At 46.5% G+C, this 27,920-nt stretch overlaps 2 protein-coding genes across 6 annotated transcripts in view; one reads left to right on the top strand and one right to left on the bottom strand.

Annotated features, from left to right (window-relative positions):
- Positions 1–2,360: 2,360 nt before the first annotated feature.
- LOC135374327 (zinc finger protein 287-like) lies at positions 2,361–17,516 on the bottom strand. 3 transcript variants are annotated; one of them, XM_064607309.1, is made up of 6 exons: positions 17,292–17,516; positions 13,149–13,286; positions 11,459–11,553; positions 11,123–11,350; positions 8,286–8,438; positions 2,361–4,466 (listed from the first exon to the last, which is right to left on the bottom strand). In XM_064607309.1, exons 4-6 carry the CDS (start codon positions 11,256–11,258, stop codon positions 3,313–3,315), a joined length of 1,443 nt encoding a protein of 480 aa, XP_064463379.1. In that variant the 5' UTR covers positions 11,259–11,350; positions 11,459–11,553; positions 13,149–13,286; positions 17,292–17,516; the 3' UTR covers positions 2,361–3,312. The 3 variants fall into 3 exon arrangements, with proteins under 3 accessions (XP_064463379.1, XP_064463378.1, XP_064463380.1); XM_064607308.1 differs by having other exon boundaries at positions 13,149–13,267; XM_064607310.1 differs by having other exon boundaries at positions 11,123–11,327; positions 13,149–13,267.
- A 277-nt stretch (positions 17,517–17,793) lies between these two features.
- The window catches only part of LOC135374326 (uncharacterized), an 82,879-nt gene continuing 72,752 nt past the window's right edge, over positions 17,794–27,920 (top strand). For 2 of the 3 annotated variants that reach the window (XR_010416844.1, XM_064607305.1), the window contains exons 1-3: positions 17,794–17,899; positions 19,502–19,626; positions 19,763–19,858. The gene's annotated coding sequence lies outside the window, so the exon portion shown is untranslated. The remainder of the gene's footprint in view (positions 17,900–19,501; positions 19,627–19,762; positions 19,859–27,920) is intronic. The other variant, XM_064607307.1, reaches the window with a different exon arrangement.

The following is a 27,920-nucleotide window of genomic DNA, read 5'->3' as shown; positions in this document are numbered from 1 at the left end:
CGGTATGTTTTAAGTACATGTAAATGCATATTTCACACGTTGCTGCATATTTCCCCTGCACGTCACATATGACGTATCAATCTGAACCACATTTCGCATTGCAATCCGCCGATTAGACACTTGGCATCGTGTCGTCTTCTTGAGATTCCGTCCCTGCTGCGTCCACACCACTCTGATTGCGCTGAATGCAGACTGTGCCCTCTCTGTCTGCAACAGAGAGTATGACGCGTTCTCTTGGCGCCTATCGTTAGGCTATCGCTTTTACGTCGTTTCCTTACGATGCCAAGACCTAAGCCTTAAATTTCAGGCCTCTACAAGAGATGGACGAAAGAGAATCCAGATTTGTGCACCGACGGAAGGGCATTATTCCGCAGGATTTGCGAGAAGAAGGTAAGAAAGCATGGAACATTCAACTATATAGACGAGCAACACTTAAGTTTCATGGCTTAACGTTTACAAGGCATGGGCTTTCATGCATTAGGGAGGATTACGAACGAGAATCTTTCGAGCAAATAAGCGTAAATGGGGCTCGCCTTGCTACACAATGTACGCGCAAAGACGTTTATTAACGACACATCATCAATGCCGTTCTTTAGTTTTTATTTGCTTCACAGAAATTCATTGTCACGGCTGGTAATGTTTCCTGACACGATTCTTCCGTTATTTTTCTTTTTTTTCTGTCTCTTATAGGTCAGTGCACACAGGAAGTTCCAGTTGGACCAGCATGTGAGGTCTCACATTTCTGAAAAAGCGAAGGGGAGCAGAACTTCAACAACCTCTACATTCCCACCCTGCGAGCTCGCGCCTTGAGAGTTTGACGAATTTTGTGCGGAAGACCTTTCTGAAGACTTTGTCGCAACTAACATATTCCGTGGTGCAAACTCGAAAATCCGACGTTAAGAAAATGCCTCGAGAAGTATACTCGCACGAAGATACCCGCAGAATCAACTCTCCGAAAGAAATACCTGCCTCGTTTGTACGAGAAAGCCGTGAATGAAACAAGGTCTTCCGTTGGGAACGGCCCAATGTGGCCTGCTGCGGATGAGACGACGGACGCCTGCGGGAGCTATGTAGCGCATCTGGTTGTTGGAAAACTTGACGATAATCAAAGGTCCAGAGGCCTTGTCTGCTTGCGAGTTGAACACTCGAGAAAACAAACCACGGCACCGTAGCCAGATTCGTAAACGATGCTCTCAAGGTACTCTCGCCAGATGGGGGGCGGAGAGAGAACTTCAGGATATTTTATGCAGGTGCAGCTGCGTACATGATAAAGGCTGCTGACACCACGAAAGTTTTCTATGCAAACCTTGTGCAGCAAAGTTAGGAGGCCAAAGAAGGTGTCAGTGGGGAAGAAAGTTTTTGTGAAGTCAAAGGGAAACATACCGAGCAATGATGCCAGACGTTCCCCTGCTCCCTGAACCTATTGCGTCACAAGAAGGGGAACCTGGCTGGAGGCAGTAGATCTCTACGCCGCTCACTTCGACACCCCGAAAGACGTGGTGAACACGTTTTGTTCCGAGGACAGCGGCGCTGTCGGAGAAGCACAAGCGCTCTTTGAAAAGCCGGTGCTAGCTGTGGAGATACAGTTAGTGAAAACGCACTTAGTCTTCCTTGCACGAGCCACCCGGAGGCTTGAAACGGGAGGCCTCCTGCCTGTCGAATCCTTGGATATGGTGAAAGGTGTACACGAGGGGCTCGCAAAGGTCGGTCGGCGATCTGTTTGCTTCGGTTCCTGACGCCACCCTACCGAGGGTTGTGCAGGCGCACCTTACTTTCAGTCTTCGTGTATGCTCCTCTCACAACGGGCGACGTAGGGAGGTCATTTTTGACAGTACTCAACGGTACCTGGCGGCAAACATTTCCTTCAACAGTTCATATCATCCAAACACGGCCTCCTATTATTATTATTTTTTGAAATATCCCGCTATAGTGGCCTTTCACTGCAACCCCAAGGTATCCAGTTAAAAAGCTTCATATACAGCTCGAGTTTTTACCGCATATATGACACATTTTTACTGCATGTTTTGACCAGGTTAAGTGCACAGATGCGTGCATGTTTCATTACTTTCACCGCATATGACGGAACGAGGCCATCGTTTTTCTTCTCACGTTATTACTAAGGTTGATGGGAGCTGTACTTCTAGTCGTTGCAATCTCCGGTCCCCCTTTCGGCACAAACAAAAAAAAAAGTTCTCGAGACTGACGTCACAGCCCTTACTCTCTCATACTATACACAATAATCTCTTGGTGATTTCTCCTGAGATTTCATTCAGAAAGTGTTAACAAATTGCAACGCGTTCCACAACAGATGCTCGTAACACATATGCTTCACAAAGGAATTAATCTTACAAGTCGTGACGTCCTGTAGAAATATTCTTTTATTTCTTTGGGTTGACTTATTCGTTTATGTCATCAGGTGAGGAGATGCAGGGCGTAAACGAAGCATTCATCATAAACAGAGGAAAGGAATAAAGAAAGGAACACAGAGGCAAAACGGAAGCAATGCAATGCATGTTTTTCATGGAAGTAAACACTGGTTAGCAGTTCAGAGCCATTGTATGGCTGTCACTTTGTTGTTTGTTTGTTTGTTTGTTTACGTTTCACATGTGTCACCACCTCTTTTTACCCTCTGCCTGTTCGTGAGTGAGAGTTTCATAAATGTGAAACACAAGTAAACTACGGCGGAATACAGATCGCATCGGAATAGCGTTCGCCTATCTGTGCATTAGCATGTGCTCCTCCAGATGTCTGCATCAAGGACATGCGACAGCCCAGGACTGGTGCACTTTAAAGTGTACGCGGCCTCTAAGCACTTGTATGGTCACCATCCCAAGTGTGTCGTGGCTGCATGTTAGGTCACAGGTTCATGCTCTGGCTGAACTAGCTCTAGCAGCGGCTTCTCTAACTTTGTGCGTTCGTGCTCTACAGCACAGAGGTTGCACTTGTATGGCTTCACATCCATGTAGGTCTTCTTGTTTCACTGCAGGTTTGTGCTGTGCCTCAGCTTTGCAGAACAGAGAACGCTCCTTTGTGGTTTCTCACTGCAGGCTGTCTGCTTGTGATATTCTACACGACAGGGACTGCACATGTTTCACACCGCAAGTTTGGGTTGTGGATGAACACTGCAGGACAGAGGTTGCAATTTTATGGCTGCTCAGCCGTGTGTGTCCGCTTGTGCTGCTGTAGATTCCCGTTGTAACTAAACTTTGCGTGGCAAACGTCACACTTGTATGGCTTCTCCCCCGTGTGTGCCCGCTTGTGCTGCTGTAGGGGCCCGCTGCGGCTGAACTCTGCGTGGCAGAGGTGGCACTTCTATGGCTTCTCTCCCGTGTGTGCTCTCTTATGCCGCCGTAGGTTTCCGCCCCAACTGAACTCCGCAGGGCAGACATCACACTTGTATGGCTTCTCTTCAGTGTGTGTTCGCTTCTGCTGCCGTAGGTGCACGCCCTGACTGAACTCCGCAGGGCAGACATCGCACTTGTATGGCTTATCTGCCGTGTGTGCTCGCTTGTGCCGCCGTAGGTTCCCGCTATGACTGAACTCCGCAGGGCAGACATCGCACTTGTATGGCTTCTCTCCCGTGTGTGCTCGCTTGTGCTGCCGTAGGTTTCCGCCCCAACTGAACTCCGCAGAGCAGACATCGCACTTGTATGGCTTCTCTCCCGTGTGTGCTCGCTTGTGCTGCCGTAGGTTCGCGCCCTGACTGAATTCCGCAGGGCAGACATCGCACTTGTGTGGCTTCTCTCCCGTGTGTGCTCGCTTGTGCTGCCGTAGGTGCCCGCCCTGACTGAACTCTGCAGGGCAGACATCGCACTTGTATGGCTTCTCTCCCGTGTGTGCTCGCTTGTGCCGCCGTAGGTGCCAGCCCTGACTGAACTCCGCAGGGCAGACATCGCACTTGTATGGCTTCTCTCCCGTGTGTGCTCGCTTGTGCCGCCGTAGGTGCCCGCCCTGACTGAACTCCGCAGGGCAGACATCGCACTTGTATGGCTTCTCGCCCGTGTGTGCTCGCTTGTGCTGCCGTTGGTGCCCGCCCTGACTGAACTCCGCAGGGCAGACATCGCACTTGTATGGCCTCTTCTCAGTATGCTTCGCCACATGGTTGTCGTCACTTCGTGACCACGAGAATGCAGAGGGATAGATGTTGCACCCAGAACCCTTCTCTCCCATCTGTATATCCGTCGGAGGAGGAATGGAACACTTTTCAGACTCATTGTGACACTCTGCAAACATGTGGCATTCGAGGCTGGCATTCGACATGCATGCGAGTGGACGTGGCTTGCTCTGGTCTCGATGTCGCTCTGCGGGTTGGTCATTCATAGTGAATAGTGCAGTGCCGTCGGGCTGCAGTTCAACTGTTGTTGTGCTGAACTGTGCACCTGAAGAAGCGCAACTAGAGTATTCTTGATCACAAGTGCCTTTAGGCTTGTCCTTAATATGGAGCGTATCAGTGTTCCCTCTTGCGTCTGAAATTTCACAAATCGGACATTACGACGGCATACCAGACAAGGAGCATCTCTGATTCTCGGTCTATGAAAAACTAGATGGCACCACATTCACAAAGCTTTGTCAGACCGTTCACGTTCCGACTCCACAAATAACCCCATTGTGTATGACTGAGACCACGAGCTCAAAGCAACTCACACCACTCCGGTATTTGCCAAGGAGTGAAGTGTAGGACTATCGCACCGAACAATCTAAGCTCAATTCGAAACAGTCACAGCATTTTGTTTCTTTTCCTGTATGAATATTTTTGTTAATTTTTGTTTCAGTGTCGTATAATTAGGTTATGCTTAAATATGCACAGTTATATCTCCGCCATCATGTGACCCCGAATGTGCAGGAAGGGCTTCCGGGCCATTATGCGCATTTGACACAGCTAAGCCATTCCAGTGAAAACTAGCCAACGATGTACTAGCCCAACCGTTTCGAGTAGACTGGAAAAAATCGTTCATATTTCGTTACTGGTGTGCACATGGAACATAAGTTTTCTTTTTCGCCACTCTCGCAGTAGTTTCGGCTGAATTGCATATTAAAATTAGAGGATGGATATTTTCACCCACGTGGGTGTTTCAGGATCTGTTAGACGTTAAGTACGGCTTGCAACTAGGATGGTCCACTCAACCTGCCCTGTGCCCGCTTGTGCCCGAAATCACGATTTAAAAGTTAACCCCTTGAACGTTTTGAAAAATACCTAATTTTGTTCACTAAATTGGTATTTTTTTCTTCGCAAGTTCTTCGCAAATTGGCATTCCATACAGGCTGGCACAAAAATTTCTGCTCTATGTAAAGAGATGGCGGAGATGTTACATTCTGCAGAAAGGTGACAGAGAGAATACACAAATGTAGGAAGTCCAAAGTATTCGGTAAATTCATCAACACCCGAAATATAGAAATGCTTCGCGAATGCCCCTGAGAATGAATGGGGACCAACGAAGAGCAGACGGCGGGACATTCTTTGTTGACTGAACACCAGTGATTGCTAATTGCTAAACCAGCCACACAGACATCGTCCTCTTTGCCCGAAGAACTCAGACGCGTAGAACTCAGACTCATTTCGTTCTTCGACAGTTCGAGGAAAGAACGAGTGTTGAAAGCAGTCAGTCCTGCACCGGAATGCTTTGAGTGTGCTCTGATGGCTTAGCCGCGTTGATCTGGGTACATGCAGAGTGATGTAGTACTTATGATGAATTTGAAATTGACCACTGAGTAATTGAAAAAAAAAAGGAACTGCAGCCGATGGATCTTTCTAGCTCTCCCAGCGGCATTAAGTCACACCGTGCGTAAAGAGGAGTAACTGAGGTGTGACAACAGTACGACTTGAAAATAAAACGTAACGCTCTCCTTTGAACGGATTCAAGAAGTCGGATATATTCGCATTGGTGTAAGGGTCCCAGAATTTTTCACTATATTCCAAAATAAGACGGACTATCTGATAGCTGTTAACGCAGTATGAGCTGTGCACCGAGAGAGACTGAGAAGTACTGGCGTGTACTCCTTGTATTATACCGTTGTCAATGACACATTTTGTATAATTCCAGGACTATCCGTTGATTTGTATCGAGCCCGAATTCGCGAGTATTTTAGTGCACGACACTATCCAGATGGCAGCACACGTTCGATTCGCACCAAACTTTAATTTATCAAAACTCAACCAAACCAAACTTATGATGGTAGTTTAGAGCGTTCACTTGGTCTTGTGCGAACAAAAAACACCCATAGATTTCTGAAGAAGTAATTTCCCCTTAATACAAATGCTATTTCATCTGTTTCAGCGTTCGTCGAGGTTGTTTTCTTAGTGTCATCGCCGCCATCTTGCAAACCCAGAAGCGGCAGTGAGAATAGCGAGAAGGAGAGGGTGAAAGGAAGCCTCTGCACCAACCCTCCTTCAAGTGTGTGTGTAATCATGTTCGCGAACGGTAGACAAGTGCGTGCGTTGTTGATCTCTGTCACCGAGACTCACTTTGTCCACACCTGAGGGCGATCACAATCTCTGCGTAATCTCGATTGCGCGCGCGATGTGGATCCTGCATCGGTGCGTTTTAGGTATCACACTTGATTCCTTCAGTCACATGCATGGTTACCTTTCGCAGTTAGAAACGCAACATATGCGGTGAAATTCTGCAAAAATTGCCGTAATGCGAAGTTGGATAAAGCATTGCGGTGTTTGCACAGCCAACTCTGCCAATTTTCCTCAGGAGAGAGCATCTTTGAGAGCTTAGAAGTTTACCCCATTTGATTACGATACGGACTGGTACACGAAATCTGATAGCTGTCGTCCATTAGAGCTGTCGTCCAAAACAAGCTTTGTGCAAAATCGCCAGTTCGGATGACATCAACGAAGAACGGCACTGTCAACGAAAAAGTAGAACATGCGCGCCTTTGTTAAGAGTGCAAAAGCATTTTGCCCAGCTCTAAAGCTGCATTTGAGCGGAAAGCTTTTTCCCAAGGACAACATACCCAGTGATTCAATGTGAGGCCCTCCATCCCACGCATCCTTTGAGATTGACGACTTCCTCCAGTACTCGTCATCCAATGCCATAGATATCATCATTCTCACAGTCCGAACTGCATCGTCCAGAACGACGCACCTCAACCGCGGACATTCCATTGACGCGCGTTTCGGCGGCGACACGTAACCGTCTGCCAACTCAAGTTTTGGAAGTCCTCAGAGTACGTGCAACTTCAGGTCGATCCGCGTTCTTTTCCTCGGTAAAACACACCCGGGAACCACAGACGCCATTGTAGCACAAGGCGAGCAAGAAAAAAAAAAAAACGTAAGGAGTGGAGAGGGACCATCCGCCTGTACTTCTATCGAGCTCTATCTAACACCAGGCGGTCATGTGCCGATGTGTTTTACTGACGACCTACTAGATTATAACGACCACGTCATATGCACCCCTTGCCAGCGCCGCGTCTTTGGAAGGTAGCGGTAGCGCTGCTCATCGTCAATGTAATTGCTTCCTCAACTTCTACAATACTTTGTACATCAGCTTAACTTAGTATTTCTGTACAAGCGGTGGATATTCCACAGATGTTTCATTCTGAAGTTGATTATCATCATCAATCTACGCGTTTTCATAGGAGCTATAGCTGTCGTCTGCTACGGTAGTCGTTCGTACGCTTCTGCACGTTAAGAATTCAAATTTTCATCTTCCAATCGTGATGCAGATCTCGCGTGATTAGTGCCCTAAGCGGGCGGGCTCCTCAACTATAAATTTAATAGGTCTTGGTTTTACTATCCATCGGGAGAACTCTGATCGATATATGCAGACAGACACTTTCACGACTATCATTATATTGAGGTCACGTTAACATGTGCTCCAACGGGTGAGATGACAAGAAACAGCAACTTGATCTTAATATTGGAGGTACCGTTATCTCAAAGATCGTAACTGTAATAATTAATGAACGTAATAAGTGATCAACGTAACAATAAATGGGCTCAGCTCGTGTGCAACGAGCAGAAAACTGAAGGTGTTTCTGTTGCATCCCTGTTTTTTGTCTGTATGACGCAATGCAGTTTAGTGTTGACTCATATTCCTGTCATATAGGCAGTCTTCAATCACCATTGTAGCCAATGGCCATTGGGATCATGTGCAGCGCCACCAACACATGGACTTTTCAAAGAGCATCGCATCTAACTGAATCTCAATGGCTGACTGGTTACACTTGGCGGCACTACACACAAGTTGAATGGCTGTTGGTTTCAATGGTTATTGAAGACTGCCCATCAGACTGTCACGGCCTGGGTTTATAAATGCCCTTGAGCACTTTGTATTTACCTTCAGGTATTGAATCACAGTTGCATCCCATCTGGTCCAGCTCTGTTATGATTGCAACATTGTAAGGCTCTGTCTTCACTTCTATGATTGGATGTTCATTGGAAGATTCCTCTCGACGTTCTTCTTTAATGTGACGCGTACCAGATGTCACTGCTGCAGTAAAACAAAAAACGGAAGAAGTAAGCCATATTGCAAATCTCATGCGACGGTTTATCTCCATAATGAACCGTTGTAACCTCCGTTGTAACCTGTCCGTGCACATTGCATTCAAAAACGTCGGTCGACAAAACCAGAAATACTCTGACTATATGGGGTGAGATAACCAGATGTATGACATCTTTTTAAGCCACGCTCACATATGCCAGCTTTCGCTCCTAGTCGAACTAGCCCCTGCATTTTAGTATCCCTTTAAGGTAATGCATACAGATATGTTTCTTTGGGTTTAGCAGAAAAAAAAATGAAATGATCTCTCAGCTATATGTGCAGGAGTTGAACCCATGCCCGATAGTTTGGCACAAACGAAATCACATCGCACCAATGGGAGTCACGTGGCAATGCTCCTCTTGCGGATTGGTCGATTGGCACAACCAACTTTTGAAGTTTTTGCTCACTGACCGATCTCCACTAACTCAAGTTGATGGTCCCCACTCACTGTCGCCAGCTCTGAGCTGGCCTGTGTGAGCGCTGCCTTACAAACATCTGTCATACTACTATTATAACAATAATATTAATAATAAAGTTGTACCTTTATATCGTAAGACTACAATAACAACAATCGACAACTACGATAATGAGTAGAGCCCGGATTTTTAGAAAAAAAATTGTGTTAGGTTCAAAATCCTCATTTAGGCACGAAAAATGCCATTACAGGCACGGCACTATAAATTGATTTTTTTCTCACCGTAGCACTGAAAGCTCAAAAGGAAGCGAATAAACCTGTTTTATCCGCAGGAACAATATCGTAAATGGTGGCAGTGACTGTTTTCCTTATTTTTTGCTGCACGAAATGCAAAACTTTTTGGTCCTACTATGGTCACAAGACTTCTGTTCATTGCCACCTGTTCCACAACACTTCACAGAAGGACTTGCAGAATGTACCGTAATCTCAGCGCATTAGCCACAGCTTACACACATTTTTTTTTTTTTTTGCTTGCAGGCGCTCTGCGGCTTATCCACTGCGACGACATCGAAATAGATCATGTAAGAATAAAACACTTAAAAATAACCCTACTTGCAAAATAAACTCTTCAATATAAATAATAAGAAAATCCACCCTGCTTAAATAAACTACGACAACTTTGAAGAATAAACACCTTCGAAATAAACCTTTTAAAATCCACCGTCCCTGATTGGTGGACAACTGACGGCTCTACATCCCCCGCGGAAGGTAGCGTGCTCATCGTGCTTGGGACTACCCCGGGTAAGAAGTGTGAACGAGGATCTCGCTCCACTGGAAGTAGCTTGTCTGTCTGTATGTGACCCGTGGCCAGTGTTGCCAACTTAGAGGGGCGATGCCGTCTGCTTTGGCAGCTGGCAAATTTTTTTCGTCGTGCATCTTGGCCAGCTTTATCTCTCTCTCTCTATCTTTTTTTTTTGTGTGTGTGTGCATGCTTTCTTAACATTTCTTTCCTTGACATGGTCCGCTGGATGGGGAAACGAGCATTTTGGAGCGATGTCCTGAGTGTGCTTCTCGGTGACAAATCGTCGCTCGTTACCGAGTAGGTGCTGGGGTTTTTGGATGAAATGATGTTTTTTTTACTTTGCAGCTGAAATTCTCTATAAAGGCCCTGAATCCTACTTATGCCAACCGTATCAAACGAGCATGTGTGCTGCAATCCCTACAAAACTGCTCAGGAAGCCGTAGAGATTCAGATTCGAAGCGTTGTCTCCTGGCTTCAATTCACATTGCCACCACTTTAAATTCTGCTGCGTGTAACAGATGGCATAATAGCATCCAGCGTGAATGACCGTCGCCGCGCAATCTGTCCACAACACCGCCATGGCTATGCTCTTTCCGCCATCCTCCCGAAGCTCGTTAGCCTAGTCCACAGGTCGGCTTGCTCAAGGGTCAAGAGTGAATGCCCGGTATTCATACGCGCATCGTCCTCATCATTTTAAGACTGAATATTTTGTGTAGCTGTTATGCAAAGAAATGTAATTGATAACAATACAAACACGAGTAAGAAACATCACAATAGCAAGTTCTGCAAAAGGGAACATTGTATGGCCCATAAACTATCATACGGAATATTACCTTCCTACACCTAACCATGATTTATTTTAACTGCCTTTATTTTTAGAGCGTGTATTTTTAAGCGGTTTATTCTCAAAAAAATTATTCTAAAGGGTGAAGTTTTAAGCGTCGATTCTTTGGTATTTTATTTCGAAATATTTATTTCGGTGTACAGCCAACCAACGGTATAGCGTACCTTATCTCCATTTTTGCTCCGGAATTTTCCGCATAGAATGCCGGTTTTAACGAAAGGGCCGACACTGTCTCTGGAACAGCACCGCCCTGCCAATGCACGAACAACGCCCGTAACGGGGTCAAGACCACATTCGAGTAGACTGACCGTCCCCACGAGGCCACTGACCCCTCAATCCATGAGGAACCCCTTGCCCTTATTACACGTTCCTCGTGGATCGATGGTTGTATGCGTGTCTGAGCAACTTGTACTCCGCCATCAATTTGCTGGTGTCCTCACCCGGGTTTGCACCCGCAACCTTGGGACCAGTAAGTGAACACGCTAGCAACTGAGGCATCGTGGCCAGAGGTCTGAGCGGCATGTCTACAAGATCTTACTACCTTCAACGTATAGTTTATACGAGGATTTTACCATCAGCATCACCTCCTGGTGAAAGCTCGTTGCACTGCTGTTGCTGTACCTGGCCCTCTTCTGGCAGGCAGGCAAAATCGGGTGGTTCCGATTTCACTTTCACGATCTGACCACTGAACTCTGATGAGAGCTGCATCTCTTCAGGTTGTGAATCCGAGGGGCTGGAGCTTGATCACTCGAGGACACAAGGATCTCTCGCCTCTTCCTTCGTGGGGAGTAAACTGTTGGCTGTCATCGTCCCACGTAAATTATGAGTAAAAGAACATTGGCTCCGGAAGTGAGCAGTCGCTGCAGGCTCAAACAAATGTGCGTATCAATTAAAGGTAATCGACTCACTGTTTGTCCCCAGAGGGCCTGTATTCAGGGGTCTTCAGAGAGGCCGTCTTCGAGGGTTCCGAGTCAGGACAGAGGACATGCCAGAGAGGGATACCCTGTAGAGATTGTTTCTTAATAAAGAAGCATGATGCTAGTCGAAGAGTAACCCCGAGACGGAGGGACCACCACAAATCCTTTCAGGTTACTCCCAGCATCAGCGGATCAAACTTTTTCTCTCAACTTTTTACTCCCCGCTCGGGTCAGGTTACTCCCAGGTCGCTGCGGTTTTGACTCGCTTGAATATCGAAACTCAGGGATGGATGCCGTAGGGCGTGTTTCAGGATTCTCAATTTTAGGTAATTAGTATCGTAATTGCACGCTCTCTTCGACAGCATGTCCACCTGGCCATAGAACTCGGCCGCAAAAACGACGTTTGTACTGACCTCGTAGTTTTGTTACGAAAATTCAGTAAAGTAAGTTTTGTGACGATCTCACAGCTCAGTACAAGAATAAGAAGGAAAAAGGACAACGGTTGTGATTAGGAATCCAGGGAATCGAACCCACAAAGCTTATGAATCTCGAATCCTCTCTTTAAAAACCGTATGAAAAGCCTCGGGGACAAAAGTACTTCTAACGAAGAAAATTTCAAGCACAATTTCATATCTTTGTCTAATGAAAAACAAATTCAATAATAGTTGACTTTCAGGGGAAAAATATATCGTATACTCGTTCTTAAATGTAATTTATGTAACATGTTGTTCTTCCACTATGGGAAATAACTACATAAACTCTGAGATTTCCACAAATCTGGGAAACAATCGAAAAGTAAAACCGCATAAATTTTCAACTTCGAACCAAAGAGTTCTTGCCTAAACTGTTTCAGTGTGAAGCAATATAAACAGACAAACAAGAAAACATCCACTGGCCAGTCAGGATTTCGGCACACTCCTGATGTGCAAATAAAAACAAAGAAAGAAAAAAAAACGCAAACGCGGTTGGCGGATTCAAAAGATTCAATACTCCGTCTCTTGCCATTGGGATTGGGATTCCCGAATCCCTGTCTAGGATTTGAGGATTTGGTTTGCCCATTCCTAGTTGGAAAGGAAAAGATTCCGCTATATTCCCCCGGATGCTATCCACCTCGTCCGCTGGTTCCATAATCACATGTCATGTCTGTTGTCTAGTGTTTAGCTCGTAATGCATTTTTTTACAAATATTTTCATGAGCTGGCGACCGTGTGTGCTTAGAGAGGTACCGTGGATTGTGTAGTACTAATTAGGAATACAAGAATACTGAGACTGGTGGCTATTGGGGAAGACAGCTTGGCAAACATCTACACGAGAGTCGTTAAAATCTTCCATGAAGGTGATGTTGCCGAGACAATACCACCTGCCTTGCCCTATGTGGACAGTTCTTCAAATTCTTTTCAGATAATCGAGGTTCTTTTATGTCGGTTATGCGGACGTTTTTACGCAGAGTTATGAAAAACTAGAACACCAGAGAACACGTTAGCATGCACACCTTAATGTTGATGCAGTCCTTTTCCCTTATATATTCTCACAAAGAAACCCAATCCTGATAGCTTTCCTTTCAAGGGTACATGTATTAAGGCTTCATTGTAGTTTTGAAAACTAGCTTTCAAAAATTAGAACACATGTTGCAACATTTAATTATATCCGCAGGAGACGTCACACGGCTACATAGAACTCACTGTTTTCTGAAAAAGAAGCCTCGTTTTTCACTCTTGCTTGTGCATGGGTGTCTGTGTCCTGTTCCTTGAGGTTGTTCTGTTCCAGGTGCTTCCCCAATTGTTGCTCGTCACAGAATATCCTGGATCAGTATGTTAGCACTGAACAAAATATTTCATCAATAATGACAACGAGGAGTATGTAGATTTATACGTTGAAAGCGATCAAAAAAAAAAACGTGCCGGGAAACAAACAAAGGACGACACAACACACAGCGCAGCACACATGTAGATTTAAGCGCGTCATGTCAGTCAGTGAACAGTGAAGATTCCCATGTTATCTCCATTCACAGATTCCCACGTTGCTTTTGCCTCCAAGTGAACAGTAAAGGCTCCTTCTAAGTGACACTCGAAGCTACTTTGTCATTAATAGAAGCGTACTAGAAGCTATGGTGGGCTAGAAGGACTGGTGTGCCGTTCGGTGGTTGTCATGTGTACCCGCCGATGTTCCTGCCGAGAGATGGCGCCAAGCCTATCTCGGCGCTATGCGATCTAATCGCCTCTCGCAGCTCATTTCAGTGCTACTCGTCACGTGATTACACAGCTGCCGTTAACCCATGAGCGTGCCTTTTCTTTGCTCTGGATGCAAAATGCCCCTTGAGTGTCACCCGCAGGAGCAAATGAATGGCACACCTAGATATCACTGCTGACATTCGTCGGCGCGTCCCTATCAGCCCCCGGGTCTGGGACACGTGTACTTTGATAACGATAAAGACGTGTTCGAGCAGCCGTTTCTGCCTTTGGGTAGTGATATTCGTGATATGTGCTCATCGTTCCCTTCTTTTGAGCGACCTTTACCTTCCAGGTTGCGAGGTCCCGTGACGGGGGATTGTGATAGAAATGTTTAAGTCGGTGGTGGGCTATAAGTGTGAGATACACGTTAACTGCAGCTAACCAACGGAAGCGATAGAACTGCTCACCGTCCCAGGTGTATATCGCTCGCTGAGTGACCCCTGGTTTGCCAATCCCGAACGATGCGCAGCTACCCAGGGCCGACGAGCCGCAAACACGGCGAAACACGTGTCCTCTGGTGCTGTCGCATCGTTCAATGAGTATCTGTTTCTCTACGTGCAGCCATAGAAGCCATTTTAATCTGTAAGTTTGAATTTCAAACACGTCTAGCATCATTTACTTATTATTTTTTTAATGGCTTCCCCCCCTTTTTATAATTCACTGGCTTCGACTGTGGCATTGAGGAGTGCTCAGTCACCCTCCCAGGTGTATATCGCTCGCTGAGTGACCCCTGGTTTGCCAATCCCGAACGATGCGCAGCTACCCAGGGCCGACGAGCCGCAAACACGGCGAAACACGTGTCCTCTGGTGCTGTCGCATCGTTCAATGAGTATCTGTTTCTCTACGTGCAGCCATAGAAGCCATTTTAATCTGTAAGTTTGAATTTCAAACACGTCTAGCATCATTTACCTATTATTTTTTTAATGGCTTTTCCCCCCTTTTTATAATTCACTGGCTTGCACTGTGGCATTGAGGAGTGCTCAGTCACCCTCCCAGGTGTATATCGCTCGCTGAGTGACCCCTGGTTTGCCAATCCCGAACGATGCGCAGCTACCCAGGGCCGACGAGCCGCAAACACGGCGAAACACGTGTCCTCTGGTGCTGTCGCATCGTTCAATGAGTATCTGTTTCTCTACGTGCAGCCATAGAAGCCATTTTAATCTGTAAGTTTGAATTTCAAACACGTCTAGCATCATTTACCTATTATTTTTTTAATGGCTTTTCCCCCCTTTTTATAATTCACTGGCTTGCACTGTGGCATTGAGGAGTGCTCAGTCACCCTCCCAGGTGTATATCGCTCGCTGAGTGACCCCTGGTTTGCCAATCCCGAACGATGCGCAGCTACCCAGGGCCGACGAGCCGCAAACACGGCGAAACACGTGTCCTCTGGTGCTGTCGCATCGTTCAATGAGTATCTGTTTCTCTACGTGCAGCCATAGAAGCCATTTTAATCTGTAAGTTTGAATTTCAAACACGTCTAGCATCATTTACTTATTATTTTTTAATGGCTTTTCCCCCCTTTTTATAATTCACTGGCTTGCACTGCGGCATTGAGGAGTGCTCAGTCACCCTCCCAGGTGTATATCGCTCGCTGAGTGACCCCTGGTTTGCCAATCCCGAACGATGCGCAGCTACCCAGGGCCGACGAGCCGCAAACACGGCGAAACACGTGTCCTCTGGTGCTGTCGCATCGTTCAATGAGTATCTGTTTCTCTACGTGCAGCCATAGAAGCCATTTTAATCTGTAAGTTTGAATTTCAAACACGTCTAGCATCATTTACTTATTATTTTTTTAATGGCTTTCCCCCCTTTATATATATATATATATATATATACTCGGTCGTTCTACTGGTCAACAGTAATACCGTGCGTGCAGAGAGAATACTACTGCGGTGCTACAATTTCGTGTTTTATGGCCGATACCATGTTCCTTTATATAGTTACACAAGGAGCAAAATAATTACGTAACAACTAGGATGTGCGGCGAGGTACACTGTATATAAAGCGCCATAGTTTAGCTAAATGACAACTTAGTTTAACAATCCACCATCAGCCTATGTTCCGTGACAAAATGTTCCCAGCTTCCTGTACACAGCAACTCGATAATCTAGGCTGAAAAGAAAGAGCGAAGAGAAAGAAACCATCAAGGAGGCGAGCTCCCGGACGCAGTAGCCGCTCTTCGTTTTGTTTTTCGACCCCGTCTGTCATCATCCAACGAGGATAAGGCATGCGGTCACGTGCTTCGCAACATTCCGATATCTTTCGCTTGCAGGGATCGTCGGCTAGGCAGACGTGACGATAGCAAATGTGACGTGGTTTAGCTACAAAGAACTGCGGATGCTAGTAAACAGTCAGTGCGGCAAACCAACGTAGTGCTAGTCCAAATATATTCGCTATAAAAATAGTCAAGCACACATACACCGTCACACACGAGATATGCTGGACTAGTTCAACGAGAACCCGCTTGGTTTGCAGCGAGCGCATAGCGCCAGAGCTCAGGAGCTTGGCTTCAAAACAGGGGCGTCGCGCATTCCATGTATTGTATATGGCGGTAAGCACACCAGTCTTTCTAGCCCACCATAGTACTCGTTCTCAACCTACAAGCTCGTGAGATATAGCCTTTCTTCTTACAATAGAAACAGACAGCCGATAAGAACGGGCACGCTTGCGATGCGTGTTTGATGGATTCGCATCTTGAACACCGTTAGATTAGATTCTTTCATCTGAAGCAGTCCTTCCGTACTATCTTCTTTGGCATGCGTAGCTGTGGCATTACGGGACGCGCTTTCTAATGCTTGCGCCTTATCAATTGCCTTCCGAAATGTTAGGTTCTTGTCTTTCGTAAATAAGACCCTTTGAATTTCCACACGCTGTAGCCCAACAAACAAACCTGTCCCTCAGGGACTCGTCCAAAAATGCGCCGAAATTACAAGTTTCAGCCAGCTTCACCAGCTCCGGTGGCGCAGCGGTAACGCGTGCGCTTGGAGACTGGGAGGTCCGCGGTTCGAATCCGCGGGCCGGCTGTGCCGTCTGGGGTTTTTCCTGGGTTTCCCTCAGATGTGTAATAGGCGTATGCCGGCACAGTTCCCCTGAAGTCGGCCCATGGACGCAGCTATCCTCCCCGCGAGCGGATTCCGCTCGGTCTTCCACTTCACCCTTTCCTCTCCTCCTCTCCACCACCTTTCCCTTCCCGAGAAACATGCCGCCTAATCAGGCAGGCAGACCTCTCGGGTTCCTCCCAACGACACTCCTCCTCCCCTCAACAAGCTTCCGTAACGCTGCAGCAAAATCCTGAATGCTTTCGCCGTCTAGCTGAGTACGTCTGTGGAATTTCGCTCGTTCACCAATGACAGAAGGCTTCGGGGTGTAGTGCTCCCGCAGTAACTGCAGTATCTCTTTAAACTTCTTTTTCCAAGGAGCGTCCGGGCTTGTGAGAGACTTCAAAAGTGCGTATGTATTTGGCCCGATAATTCTAACGACGGCGTCGACCTTGTTGTCATCCTCAATGCGGTTGACATTCAAATAGGACTGAAGTCTTTCTTCATACGCCTTCCAGTCAATAGTACACTCATCAAAAGACTTCTGGGAACCTACTTGAGCAATGCGTGTTGCCATATCCCTCGAAGTTGTTACTGTACTGCCGTTAGATTTCTTTCCGGAGATGGTTGATCGTACGTCCAGCTCGTCGCCAATATGTTGTGTCTAATCCACGAGACGGTGAGTAGCAGCAGAACATACTTTTATTCTGCTCATACCGAGCGCTCGACCCGGCAGCAGCATGAGTGAAGCACCGTCAACAAAAGACGCGCACACAGCAAAACAGGCAGCTTATCTATCTTCTGCGCGTGGGGGGGGGGGGCAACATAACATGCCGGTGCTAACTTTGACTGTTATCACACAACAATAGTAAACTATGTCATATACTTCTACACTATACTACCCTACCAGTTAAGCGACGATTTATGATTTACGTGCTTCTTGCACTTAGTGGTGTAACTCTATTCCTTCAGTCTTACTCTAAACCCACATTCCCACACCAGGAGGTGACACTTACTCACACGACAAACAAAGGCGCGGTGAAAGATAACGCCTTATCAGCCTTCCACATAAGCAGCTTTCCCATATGCGTCGCTTCAGACTCCGCCAGGTGATCGATGGATATCCATCTCTTCAACTGAACATCACTGGAAGTCCAGTGTAAGGTGAGATCCCCAATGCGAATATTTTTCACTATTATTTATGCTGCGTTGTAGCGTTTGAATGTGTGGTTGCCATTATTTTTACTGTTCTCACTGTGCTTGTAAATTGTTTTTTTTATGAACTGCATAGCGTATTTTTAGAAGCGGGATTTTCTTGTGTCTATCTTTGCTGACCCACTAACTCCTATGGGGATCATTATGTATTAAGCTGAGTCGTCATAGTACATAACCTACGCTGCGTCCGGAAAGTGTTACTTAAGTTCCCTAGAGATCACCGAAGCGTGCCCTTGCTTCTCCTTGGATTAATATAAAGCGTCACTCTCACCGATGATCGCTAAGAATTCCCACCTATTTGTGCCGTCTGCCTTTTCTTTTTCTTTTTTCTGGGTGTGCGTTACGGTTAATTCGAATGTTCGTCATTGATGCTAGTATCCCTAAATATCTGCGTAGTTCGCCCATCATTGCCCTCTTATCGTCTCACGCGATGTGTAGCATCCGCAGTGGGGAACAATCTCACTTGCCATCCCTTCTCGTGTCTGGTGGTGTCTTTCTGAACAATTGCTGTCGGCTTTTTCTCATAGTTCGTTAAATAAAGTGTAAGTTTAATGATGTCCTCGCTAGGAAAGGTCACCTTGGGTGGTCCGCAGGCAGAAAAACAACTGATAAGAACCCATGAAGGCATCACGTGAAGTACCCTCTCGAACGTTATCTCTTTCTTAGTCACCGTGGGGCGACTGTGTGTTTCTCACATAGGGGATAAGATATTGTAATATATAATCATTTTCTCCTCTAGCATATTATAATACACATTTTTATATTTGTGCAGTTTGTCAAGTGTATGATATTACAATTCTAACGGTCATTCGTGAAAAATATAAACGTAATGTCAACGTGAAGGATGCGTCTACCAACAAGATGGCTATTAGCGGTTGTTTTAGGAGGAATTAAAGCTCTAGAATATTACAGACATGGGAGGGGGGCATTTAAAAGATTATGGACAGTTTATGAGATCTTTTACAGTTGATGAGCATGACCTTATGAAAGTCTTTTGTTGCCAGAATACTTAGCGCAGTTGTTATCTTTTATATATTTTTTATTTGAATTCCGTGTGAGCGCCGCGAAGACACTGTGACTATGAGCGGCGTACAGACGTGAACAAATGGAGAGAGGACAGCAGGAAGGAGTTGGGGACAGGAGGGTTAATGTGCGTCCTGGGCCGACTTCAGGGGGAACTGTGGGGGACATTGATCTGAGTCTTCGGAAAACCCAGGGAAGACCTCAGACAGCACAGCCGGTGACAGGATTCGAACCCGTGTCACCTCCCAGTCTCGGCGTGGCGAAGCGATCATGCTAACCACTATGTTAGTTTCGGTATTATCCCTTATCTTAAAGTGAACCTCGACCGTCCACCAATCATCGTTTCGTAGCATGCTTTCTACCACATACACCTTGGCACGTCAAGTGAAGTATGTAATTACAAAGCATGGAGTGGGCCTTATATGGAATTTGAGACAAGACGCTTTCCGCCACGCTTGTGACGTCACGTGTCTTCTCTAACGATGGCAGATCATCAGGGCAGTTTGTAAGTCACGTGGCACGTTACAGGAGGGACATTGGTCTGACCTTGGAAAGCCCATGACAACGAACCAGGAAACCATCAGTGCAGGGTCCAAAGACTGACACGTGATCCGCGGGGTACTTGGACAAACATCACGTGATGTCCAACAAAGGTATGTGAGACTCTAATACTACTATAGGCTCCATGGTGCGATGTTGCGGTGAGCCACATAGCATAGTTGGTCCCTGTGACCTTGGTCACGCTCGCATTCCCATTCATTGATTTCTTTATTTTTTACTTTGGCATAGCAGGTATTCGTTGAGCCATTTGACGACACTCTCTCATCCAACCAAGGGCACCCAGGGGAACTGCGACGCATGTACACTTCTATAACATCGAATAAGGTAAGTTCTGTCCTTCTGTCATTCAGAATCCTATTTCGTCTTCTGATCTGTTCAAAATGGGAGTCTTGCGCCTCCCTGCCAAGATAGAGAACAAAAGAAATGTCTGCTGACGTCACAGGTTCCTTCGTAAAGCGATACGGAAGTCGACCTTGATACAGAACCCATAATAGGAACAATGGGACGACGCTGAAGTAACCAATGTAAAGATAGACTGAATTGAAAAATTGATCTCACAAATCTAACTTTAAAAGTAAATTTTCCAAAGTCGATGGTCTGTATCTACGACGTGCCAATAAACTCGCAGAAAATAAAGTTTAAAAGACAAATTTATTTTACTGATAAACGAGTCCCGAATAATGCGTGCTGGACTAGCAAATCTTGACTGCTTTGGGACTAGCATCTACATTTTTGCCTTCACCATTCGATCAATCAATCAATCAATCGTTCCTTATTCCTTCTTTATACGTCCGCATCTGCAAAGTATCGATTTCATTCCTCCTGAATTCCCCTTCGGACACTCCTGGGTTGCCAGACCAAACAACGGAATAAGTCACGTGTCTTCAGGACCTATACATAATATGACGCAGATGCAGACTAGCTGTTGGAGTAACCTCAGCTTGATCAAGCCTCCGCGATGGGCGACACAACCATGGCGTGTTTGTTTTTCTTTGTCGCCCATCGCTCAGGTTTCCTCAGCCTGTAGTATTGGGAACTCTAATGTACTTATGTCATTGAAATCCATGTATGTACACTGTGTTCTCTCAAAGTGTTGCTTCTACTTGTGAAGTATCATAAAGTTGATTTCTAAGTTTTGAGAAGTGCGCCGTCATGGTTTGCGCGATCTGCCACACGTCTGGCCACATTGCTCCACTAAGTTCGCGCAAGGTTGGCACATTTTTTTTTAAAACCACAAGCAAGAGTTCGCTCGTGTCCTGGCTCCACATCACACGAAAAGTCATCTTCAAGTCATGGGACCTTGTTTATGTTCCGTTTTTGACTCGGTGATAAAATATGATATACGATACCTCGATCACAAAATAAGGAACATAACGTGGAACTTTCATAAAAATACTGTGGCACTCTAATGCACAACCGTAGAACTCGTGCACACCAATACGTTACGCGCGTGACGGCAAAACGCGCTCCGGCAAATATCAGGCCGAGGAACTTGTACATATATTATTACTGTAGAAGTTTTTTTTTTTGTTTTTTTTTTTCGCGTGGAAAATATTTTCGCGTTTTCGAACGAAACTGCTTTGAGGAGTGATTCGCGAAAACTTAAATTCGCGACAAAGGTTCCCGGGGGTGTTTTGCCCTTGCATATCGTGCCGCGGTAAATACTCGGGCATATTTCGGCACGTACAGGTCACGAGAAAAGTTTACGGAACACGCGAGCTGTGTACTTTCATCTCTGCACGACACCCTAGCGGCCAGCGGGAACTGGCGAAATGAGGCCAGTTCACTGCCTCAGAGGGGTGGACGACTGCTCTCTTAGCGACACACTGAGGTAGTTTCGGTATTAATACTCTTGTATGTGCCAGTGGAGTGAGTTGAATTTGGATTGCAATCAATCAATCAATCATCATCAATGTCAGCGTGAATTGTTTATCAGCTGGTCACCACTGACCCGAAATGTACTGAAAATCAAGTGCAATAGGGGTGGACGGGTTGGTGGAAGGCCTTGAACAGATTCGTGAAACTAAAGAACACTGATGAAACACATACCTTCCACCCCTATTGCACTCGACTTTCAGTGCATTGTGCTATTTGGGAAGTTCCATAATAAATCGACTGTTTACAAGGTATCTTTCTTTCTCTTGTCTGTCAGGGCTTTCCAATAAAAGTTTTCTTTTCCAATAATTAATTTTCTTCTCATGTCCACTTCGTGTGGATTTGGCGGGAAACTCTAGAACCTTGTACCCCGTGGGGCGTTCTCGGGTCCCGAAAAAAATGATCCCTGGTTGCGTGGCGGAAACAATGGTCCAACGGGGTTCCTTGTACACAAAAATAGCTTATTTTGTGACACGTGTACGTTTGACGGCAGACATTAATTTTCTTCTCATGTCCACTTCGTGTGGATTTGGCGGGAAACTCTAGAACCTTGTACCCCGTGGGGCGTTCTCGGGTCCCGAAAAAAATGGTCCCTGGTTGCGTGGCGGAAACAATGGTCCAACGGGGTTCCTTGTACACAAAAATAGCTTATTTTGTGACACGTGTACGTTTGACGGCAGACATTAATTTTCTTCTCATGTCCACTTCGTGTGGATTTAGCGGGAAACTCTAGAACCTTGTACCCCGTGGGGCGTTCTCGGGTCCCGAAAAAAAATGGTCCCTGGTTGAGTGGCGGAAACAATGTTCGAACGGGGTTCCGTGTACACAAAAATAGCTTATTTTCTGACACGTGTACGTTTGACGGCTGACATTAATTTTCTTCTCATGTCCACTTCGTGTGGATTTGGCGGGAAACTCTAGAACCTTGTACCCCGTGGGGCGTTCTCGGGTCCCGAAAAAAATGGTCCCTGGTTGCGTGGCGGAAACAATGGTCCAACGGGGTTCCTTGTACACAAAAATAGCTTATTATGTGACACGTGTACGTTTGACGGCAGACATTAATTTTCTTCTCATGTCCACTTCGTGTGGATTTGGCGGGAAACTCTAGAACCGTGGGGCGTTCTCGGGTCCCGAAAAAAATAGTCCTTGGTTTCGTGGGCGGAAACAATGGTCCAACGGGGTTCCGTGTACACAAAAATAGCTTATTTTGTGACACGTGTACGTTTGACGGCTGACATTAATTTTGTTCTCATGTCCACTTCGTGTGGATTTGGCGGGAAACTCTAGAACCTTGTACCCCGTGGGGCGTTCTCGGGTCCCGAAAAAAATGGTCCCTGGTTGCGTGGCGGAAAAAATGGTCCAACGGGGTTCCTTGTACACAAAAATAGCTTATTATGTGACACGTGTACGTTTGACGGCAGACATTAATTTTCTTCTCATGTCCACTTCGTGTGGATTGGGCGGGAAACTCTAGAGCCTTGTACCCCGTGGGGCGTTCTCGTGTCCCGAAAAAAATTGTCCCTGGTTGCGTGGCGGAAACAATGGTCCAACGGGGTTCTGTGTACACAAAAATAGCTTATTTTGTGACACGTGTACGTTTGACGGCTGACATTAATTTTCTTCTCATGTCCACTTCGTGTGGATTTGGCGGGAAACTCTAGAACCGTGGGGCGTTCTCGGGTCCCGAAAAAAATAGTCCTTGGTTTCGTGGGCGGAAACAATGGTCCAACGGGGTTCCGTGTACACAAAAATAGCTGCTTATGTGACACGTGTACGTTTGACGGCAGACATTAATTTTCTTCTCATGTCCACTTCGTGTGGATTTGGCGGGAAACTCTAGAGCCTTGTACCCCGTTGGGCGTTCTCGTGTCCCGAAAAAAATTGTCCCTGGTTGCGTGGCGGAAACAATGGTCCAACGGGGTTCTGTGTACACAAAAATAGCTTATTATGTGACACGTGTACGTTTGACGGCAGACATTAATTTTCTTCTCATGTCCACTTCGTGTGGATTGGGCGGGAAACTCTAGAGCCTTGTACCCCGTGGGGCGTTCTCGTGTCCCGAAAAAAATTGTCCCTGGTTGCGTGGCGGAAACAATGGTCCAACGGGGTTCTGTGTACACAAAAATAGCTTATTTTGTGACACGTGTACGTTTGACGGCTGACATTAATTTTCTTCTGATGTCCACTTCGTGTGGATTTGGCGGGAAACTCTAGAACCGTGGGGCGTTCTCGGGTCCCGAAAAAAATAGTCCTTGGTTTCGTGGGCGGAAACAATGGTCCAACGGGGTTCTGTGTACACAAAAATAGCTTATTTTGTGACACGTGTACGTTTGACGGCCAACATTAATTTTCTTCTCATGTCCACTTCGTGTGGATTTGGCGGGAAACTCTAGAGCCTTGTACCCCGTGGGGCGTTCTCGGGTCCCGAAAAAAATGGTCCCTGGTTGCGTGGCGGAAACAATGTTCGAACGGGGTTCCGCGTACACAAAAATAGCTTATTTTGTGACACGTGTACGTTTGACGGCTGACATTAATTTTCTTCTCATGTCCACTTCGTGTGGATTTGGCGGGAAACTCTAGAACCTTGTACCCCGTGGGGCGTTCTCGGGTCCCGAAAAAAATAGTCCCTGGTTTCGTGGGCGGAAACAATGGTCCAACGGGGTTCCGTGTACACAAAAATAGCTTATTTTGTGACACGTGTACGTTTGACGGCTGACATTAATTTTCTTCTCATGTCCACTTCGTGTGGATTTGGCGGGAAACTCTAGAACCTTGTACCCCGTGTGGCGTTCTCGGGTCCCGAAAAAAATGGTCCCTGGTTGCGTGGCGGAAACAATGGTCCAACGGGGTTCTGTGTACACAAAAATAGCTTATTTTGTGACACGTGTACATTTGACGGCTGACATTAATTTTCTTCTCATGTCCACTTCGTGTGGATTTGGCGGGAAACTCTAGAACCGTGGGGCGTTCTCGGGTCCCGAAAAAAATAGTCCTTCGTTTCGGGGGCGGAAACAATGGTCCAACGGGGTTCCGTGTACACAAAAATAGCTTATTTTGTGACACATGTACGTTTGACGGCTGACATTAATTTTCTTCTCATGTCCACTTCGTGTGGATTTGGCGGGAAACTCTAGAACCTTGTACCCCGTGGGGCGTTCTCGGGTCCCGAAAAAAATGGTCCCTGGTTGCGTGGCGGAAACAATGGTCCAACGGGGTTCCTTGTACACAAAAATAGCTTATTTTGTGACACGTGTACGTTTGACGGCTGACATTAATTTTCTTCTCATGTCCACTTCGTGTTGATTTGGCGGGAAACTCTAGAGCCTTGTACCCCGTGGGGCGTTCTCGGGTCCCGAAAAAAATAGTCATTGGTTTCGTGGGCGGAAACAATGGTCCAACGGGGTTCCTTGTACACAAAAATAGCTTATTTTGTGACACGTGTACGTTTGACGGCTGACATCAATTTTCTTCTCATGTCCACTTCGTGTGGATTTGGCGGGAAACTCTAGAGCCTTGTACCCCGTGGGGCGTTCTCGGGTCCCCAAAAAAATGGTCCCTGGTTGCGTGGCGGAAACAATGTTCGAACGGGGTTCCGTGTACACAAAAATAGCTTATTTTGTGACACGTGTACGTTTGACGGCTGACATTAATTTTCTTCTCATGTCTACTTTGTGTGGATTTGGCGGGAAACTCTAGAACCTTGTACCCCGTGGGGCGTTCTCGGGTCCCGAAAAAAATAGTCCCTGGTTTCGTGGGCGGAAACAATGGTCCAACGGGGTTCCGTGTACACAAAAATAGCTTATTTTGTGACACGTGTACGTTTGACGGCTGACATTAATTTTCTTCTCATGTCCACTTCGTGTGGATTTGGCGGGAAACTCTAGAGCCTTGTACCCCGTGGGGCGTTCTCGGGTCCCGAAAAAAAATGGTCCCTGGTTGCGTGGCGGAAACAATGTTGGAACGGGGTTCAGTGTACACAAAAATAGCTTATTTTGTGACACGTGTACGTTTGACGGTGACATTAATTTTCTTCTCATGTCCACTTCGTGTGGATTTGGCGGGAAACTCTAGAGCCTTGTACCCCGTGGGGCGTTCTCGGGTCCCGAAAAAAATGGTCCCTGGTTGCGTGGCGGAAACAATGTTCGAACGGGGTTCCGTGTACACAAAAATAGCTTATTTTGTGACACGTGTACGTTTGACGGCTGACATTAATTTTCTTCTCATGTCCACTTCGTGTGGATTTGGCGGGAAACTCTAGAGCCTTGTACCCCGTGGGGCGTTCTCGGGTCCCGAAAAAAATGGTCCCTGGTTGCGTGGCGGAAACAATGTTCGAACGGGGTTCCGTGTACACAAAAATAGCTTATTTTGTGACACGTGTACGTTTGACGGCTGACATTAATTTTCTTCTCATGTCCACTTCGTGTGGATTTGGCGGGAAACTCTAGAACCTTGTACTCCGTGGGGCGTTCTCGGGTCCCGAAAAAATAGTCCCTGGTTTCGTGGGCGGAAACAATGGTCCAACGGGGTTCCGTGTACACAAAAATAGCTTATTTTGTGACACGTGTACGTTTGACGGCTGACATTAATTTTCTTTTCATGTCCACTTCGTGTGGATTTGGCAGGAAACTCTAGAACCTTGTACCCCGTGGGGCGTTCTCGGGTCCCGAAAAAAATGGTCCCTGGTTGCGTGGCGGAAACAATGGTCCAACGGGGTTCCTTGTACACAAAAATAGCTTATTTTGTGACACGTGTACGTTTGACGGCAGACATTAATTTTCTTCTCATGTCCACTTCGTGTGGATTTGGCGGGAAACTCTAGAGCCTTGTACCCCGTGGGGCGTTCTCGGGTCCCGAAAAAAATGGTCCCTGGTTGCGTGGCGGAAACAATGTTCGAACGAGGTTCTCTGTACACAAAAATAGCTTATTTTGTGACACGTGTACGTTTGACGGCTGACATTAATTTTCTTCTCATGTCCACTTCGTGTGGATTTGGCGGGAAACTCTAGAACCTTGTACCCCGTGGGGCGTTCTCGGGTCCCGAAAAAAATGGTCCCTGGTTGCGTGGCGGAAACAATGTTCGAACGAGGTTCTCTGTACACAAAAATAGCTTATTTTGTGACACGTGTACGTTTGACGGCTGACATTAATTTTCTTCTCATGTCCACTTCGTGTGGATTTGGCGGGAAACTCTAGAACCTTGTACCCCGTGGGGCGTTCTCGGGTCCCGAAAAAAATAGTCCCTGGTTTCGTGGGCGGAAACAATGGTCCAACGGGGTTCCGTGTACACAAAAATAGCTTATTTTGTGACACGTGTACGTTTGACAGCTGACATTAATTTTCTTCTCATGTCCACTTCGTGTGGATTTGGCGGGAAACTGTAGAACCTTGTACCCCATGTGGCGTTCTCGGGTCCCGAAAAAAATGGTCCCTGGTTGCGTGGCGGAAACAATGGTCCAACGGGGTTCTGTGTACACAAAAATAGCTTATTTTGTGACACGTGTACGTTTGACAGCTGACATTAATTTTCTTCTCATGTCCACTTCGTGTGGATTTGGCGGGAAACTGTAGAACCTTGTACCCCATGTGGCGTTCTCGGGTCCCGAAAAAAATAGTCCTTCGTTTCGTGGGCGGAAACAATGGTCCAACGGGGTTCCGTGTACACAAAAATAGCTTATTTTGTGACACATGTACGTTTGACGGCTGACATTAATTTTCTTCTCATGTCCACTTCGTGTGGATTTGGCGGGAAACTCTAGAACCTTGTACCCCGTGGGGCGTTCTCGGGTCCCGAAAAAAATGGTCCGTGGTTGCGTGGCGGAAACAATGGTCCAACGGGGTTCCTTGTACACAAAAATAGCTTATTTTGTGACACGTGTACGTTTGACGGCTGACATTAATTTTCTTCTCATGTCCACTTCGTGTGGATTTGGCGGGAAACTCTAGAGCCTTGTACCCCTTGGGGCGTTCTCGTGTCCCGAAAAAAATTGTCCCTGGTTGCGTGGCGGAAACAATGGTCCAACAGGGTTCTGTGTACACAAAAATAGCTTATTTTGTGACACGTGTACGTTTGACGGCTGACATTAATTTTCTTCTCATGTCCACTTCGTGTGGATTTGGCGGGAAACTCTAGAACCGTGGGGCGTTCTCGGGTCCCGAAAAAAATGGTCCCTGGTTGCGTGGCGGAAACAATGTTCGAACGGGGTTCCGTGTACACAAAAATAGCTTATTTTGTGACACGTGTACGTTTGACAGCTGACATTAATTTTTTTCTCATGTCCACTTCGTGTGGATTTGGCGGGAAACTCTAGAACCTTGTACCCCGTGGGGCGTTCTCGGGTCCCGAAAAAAATGGTCCCTGGTTGCGTGGCGGAAAAAATGGTCCAACGGGGTTCCTTGTACACAAAAATAGCTTATTATGTGACACGTGTACGTTTGACGGCAGACATTAATTTTCTTCTCATGTTCACTTCGTGTGGATTTGGCGGGAAACTCTAGAGCCTTGTACCCCGTG

This window comes from Ornithodoros turicata, unplaced genomic scaffold, assembly GCF_037126465.1.
Source record: "Ornithodoros turicata isolate Travis unplaced genomic scaffold, ASM3712646v1 Chromosome53, whole genome shotgun sequence".
In the NCBI taxonomy this organism is placed as follows: Eukaryota; Metazoa; Arthropoda; class Arachnida; order Ixodida; family Argasidae; genus Ornithodoros; species Ornithodoros turicata.
This window is presented reverse-complemented; position numbering and strand designations above follow the sequence as displayed.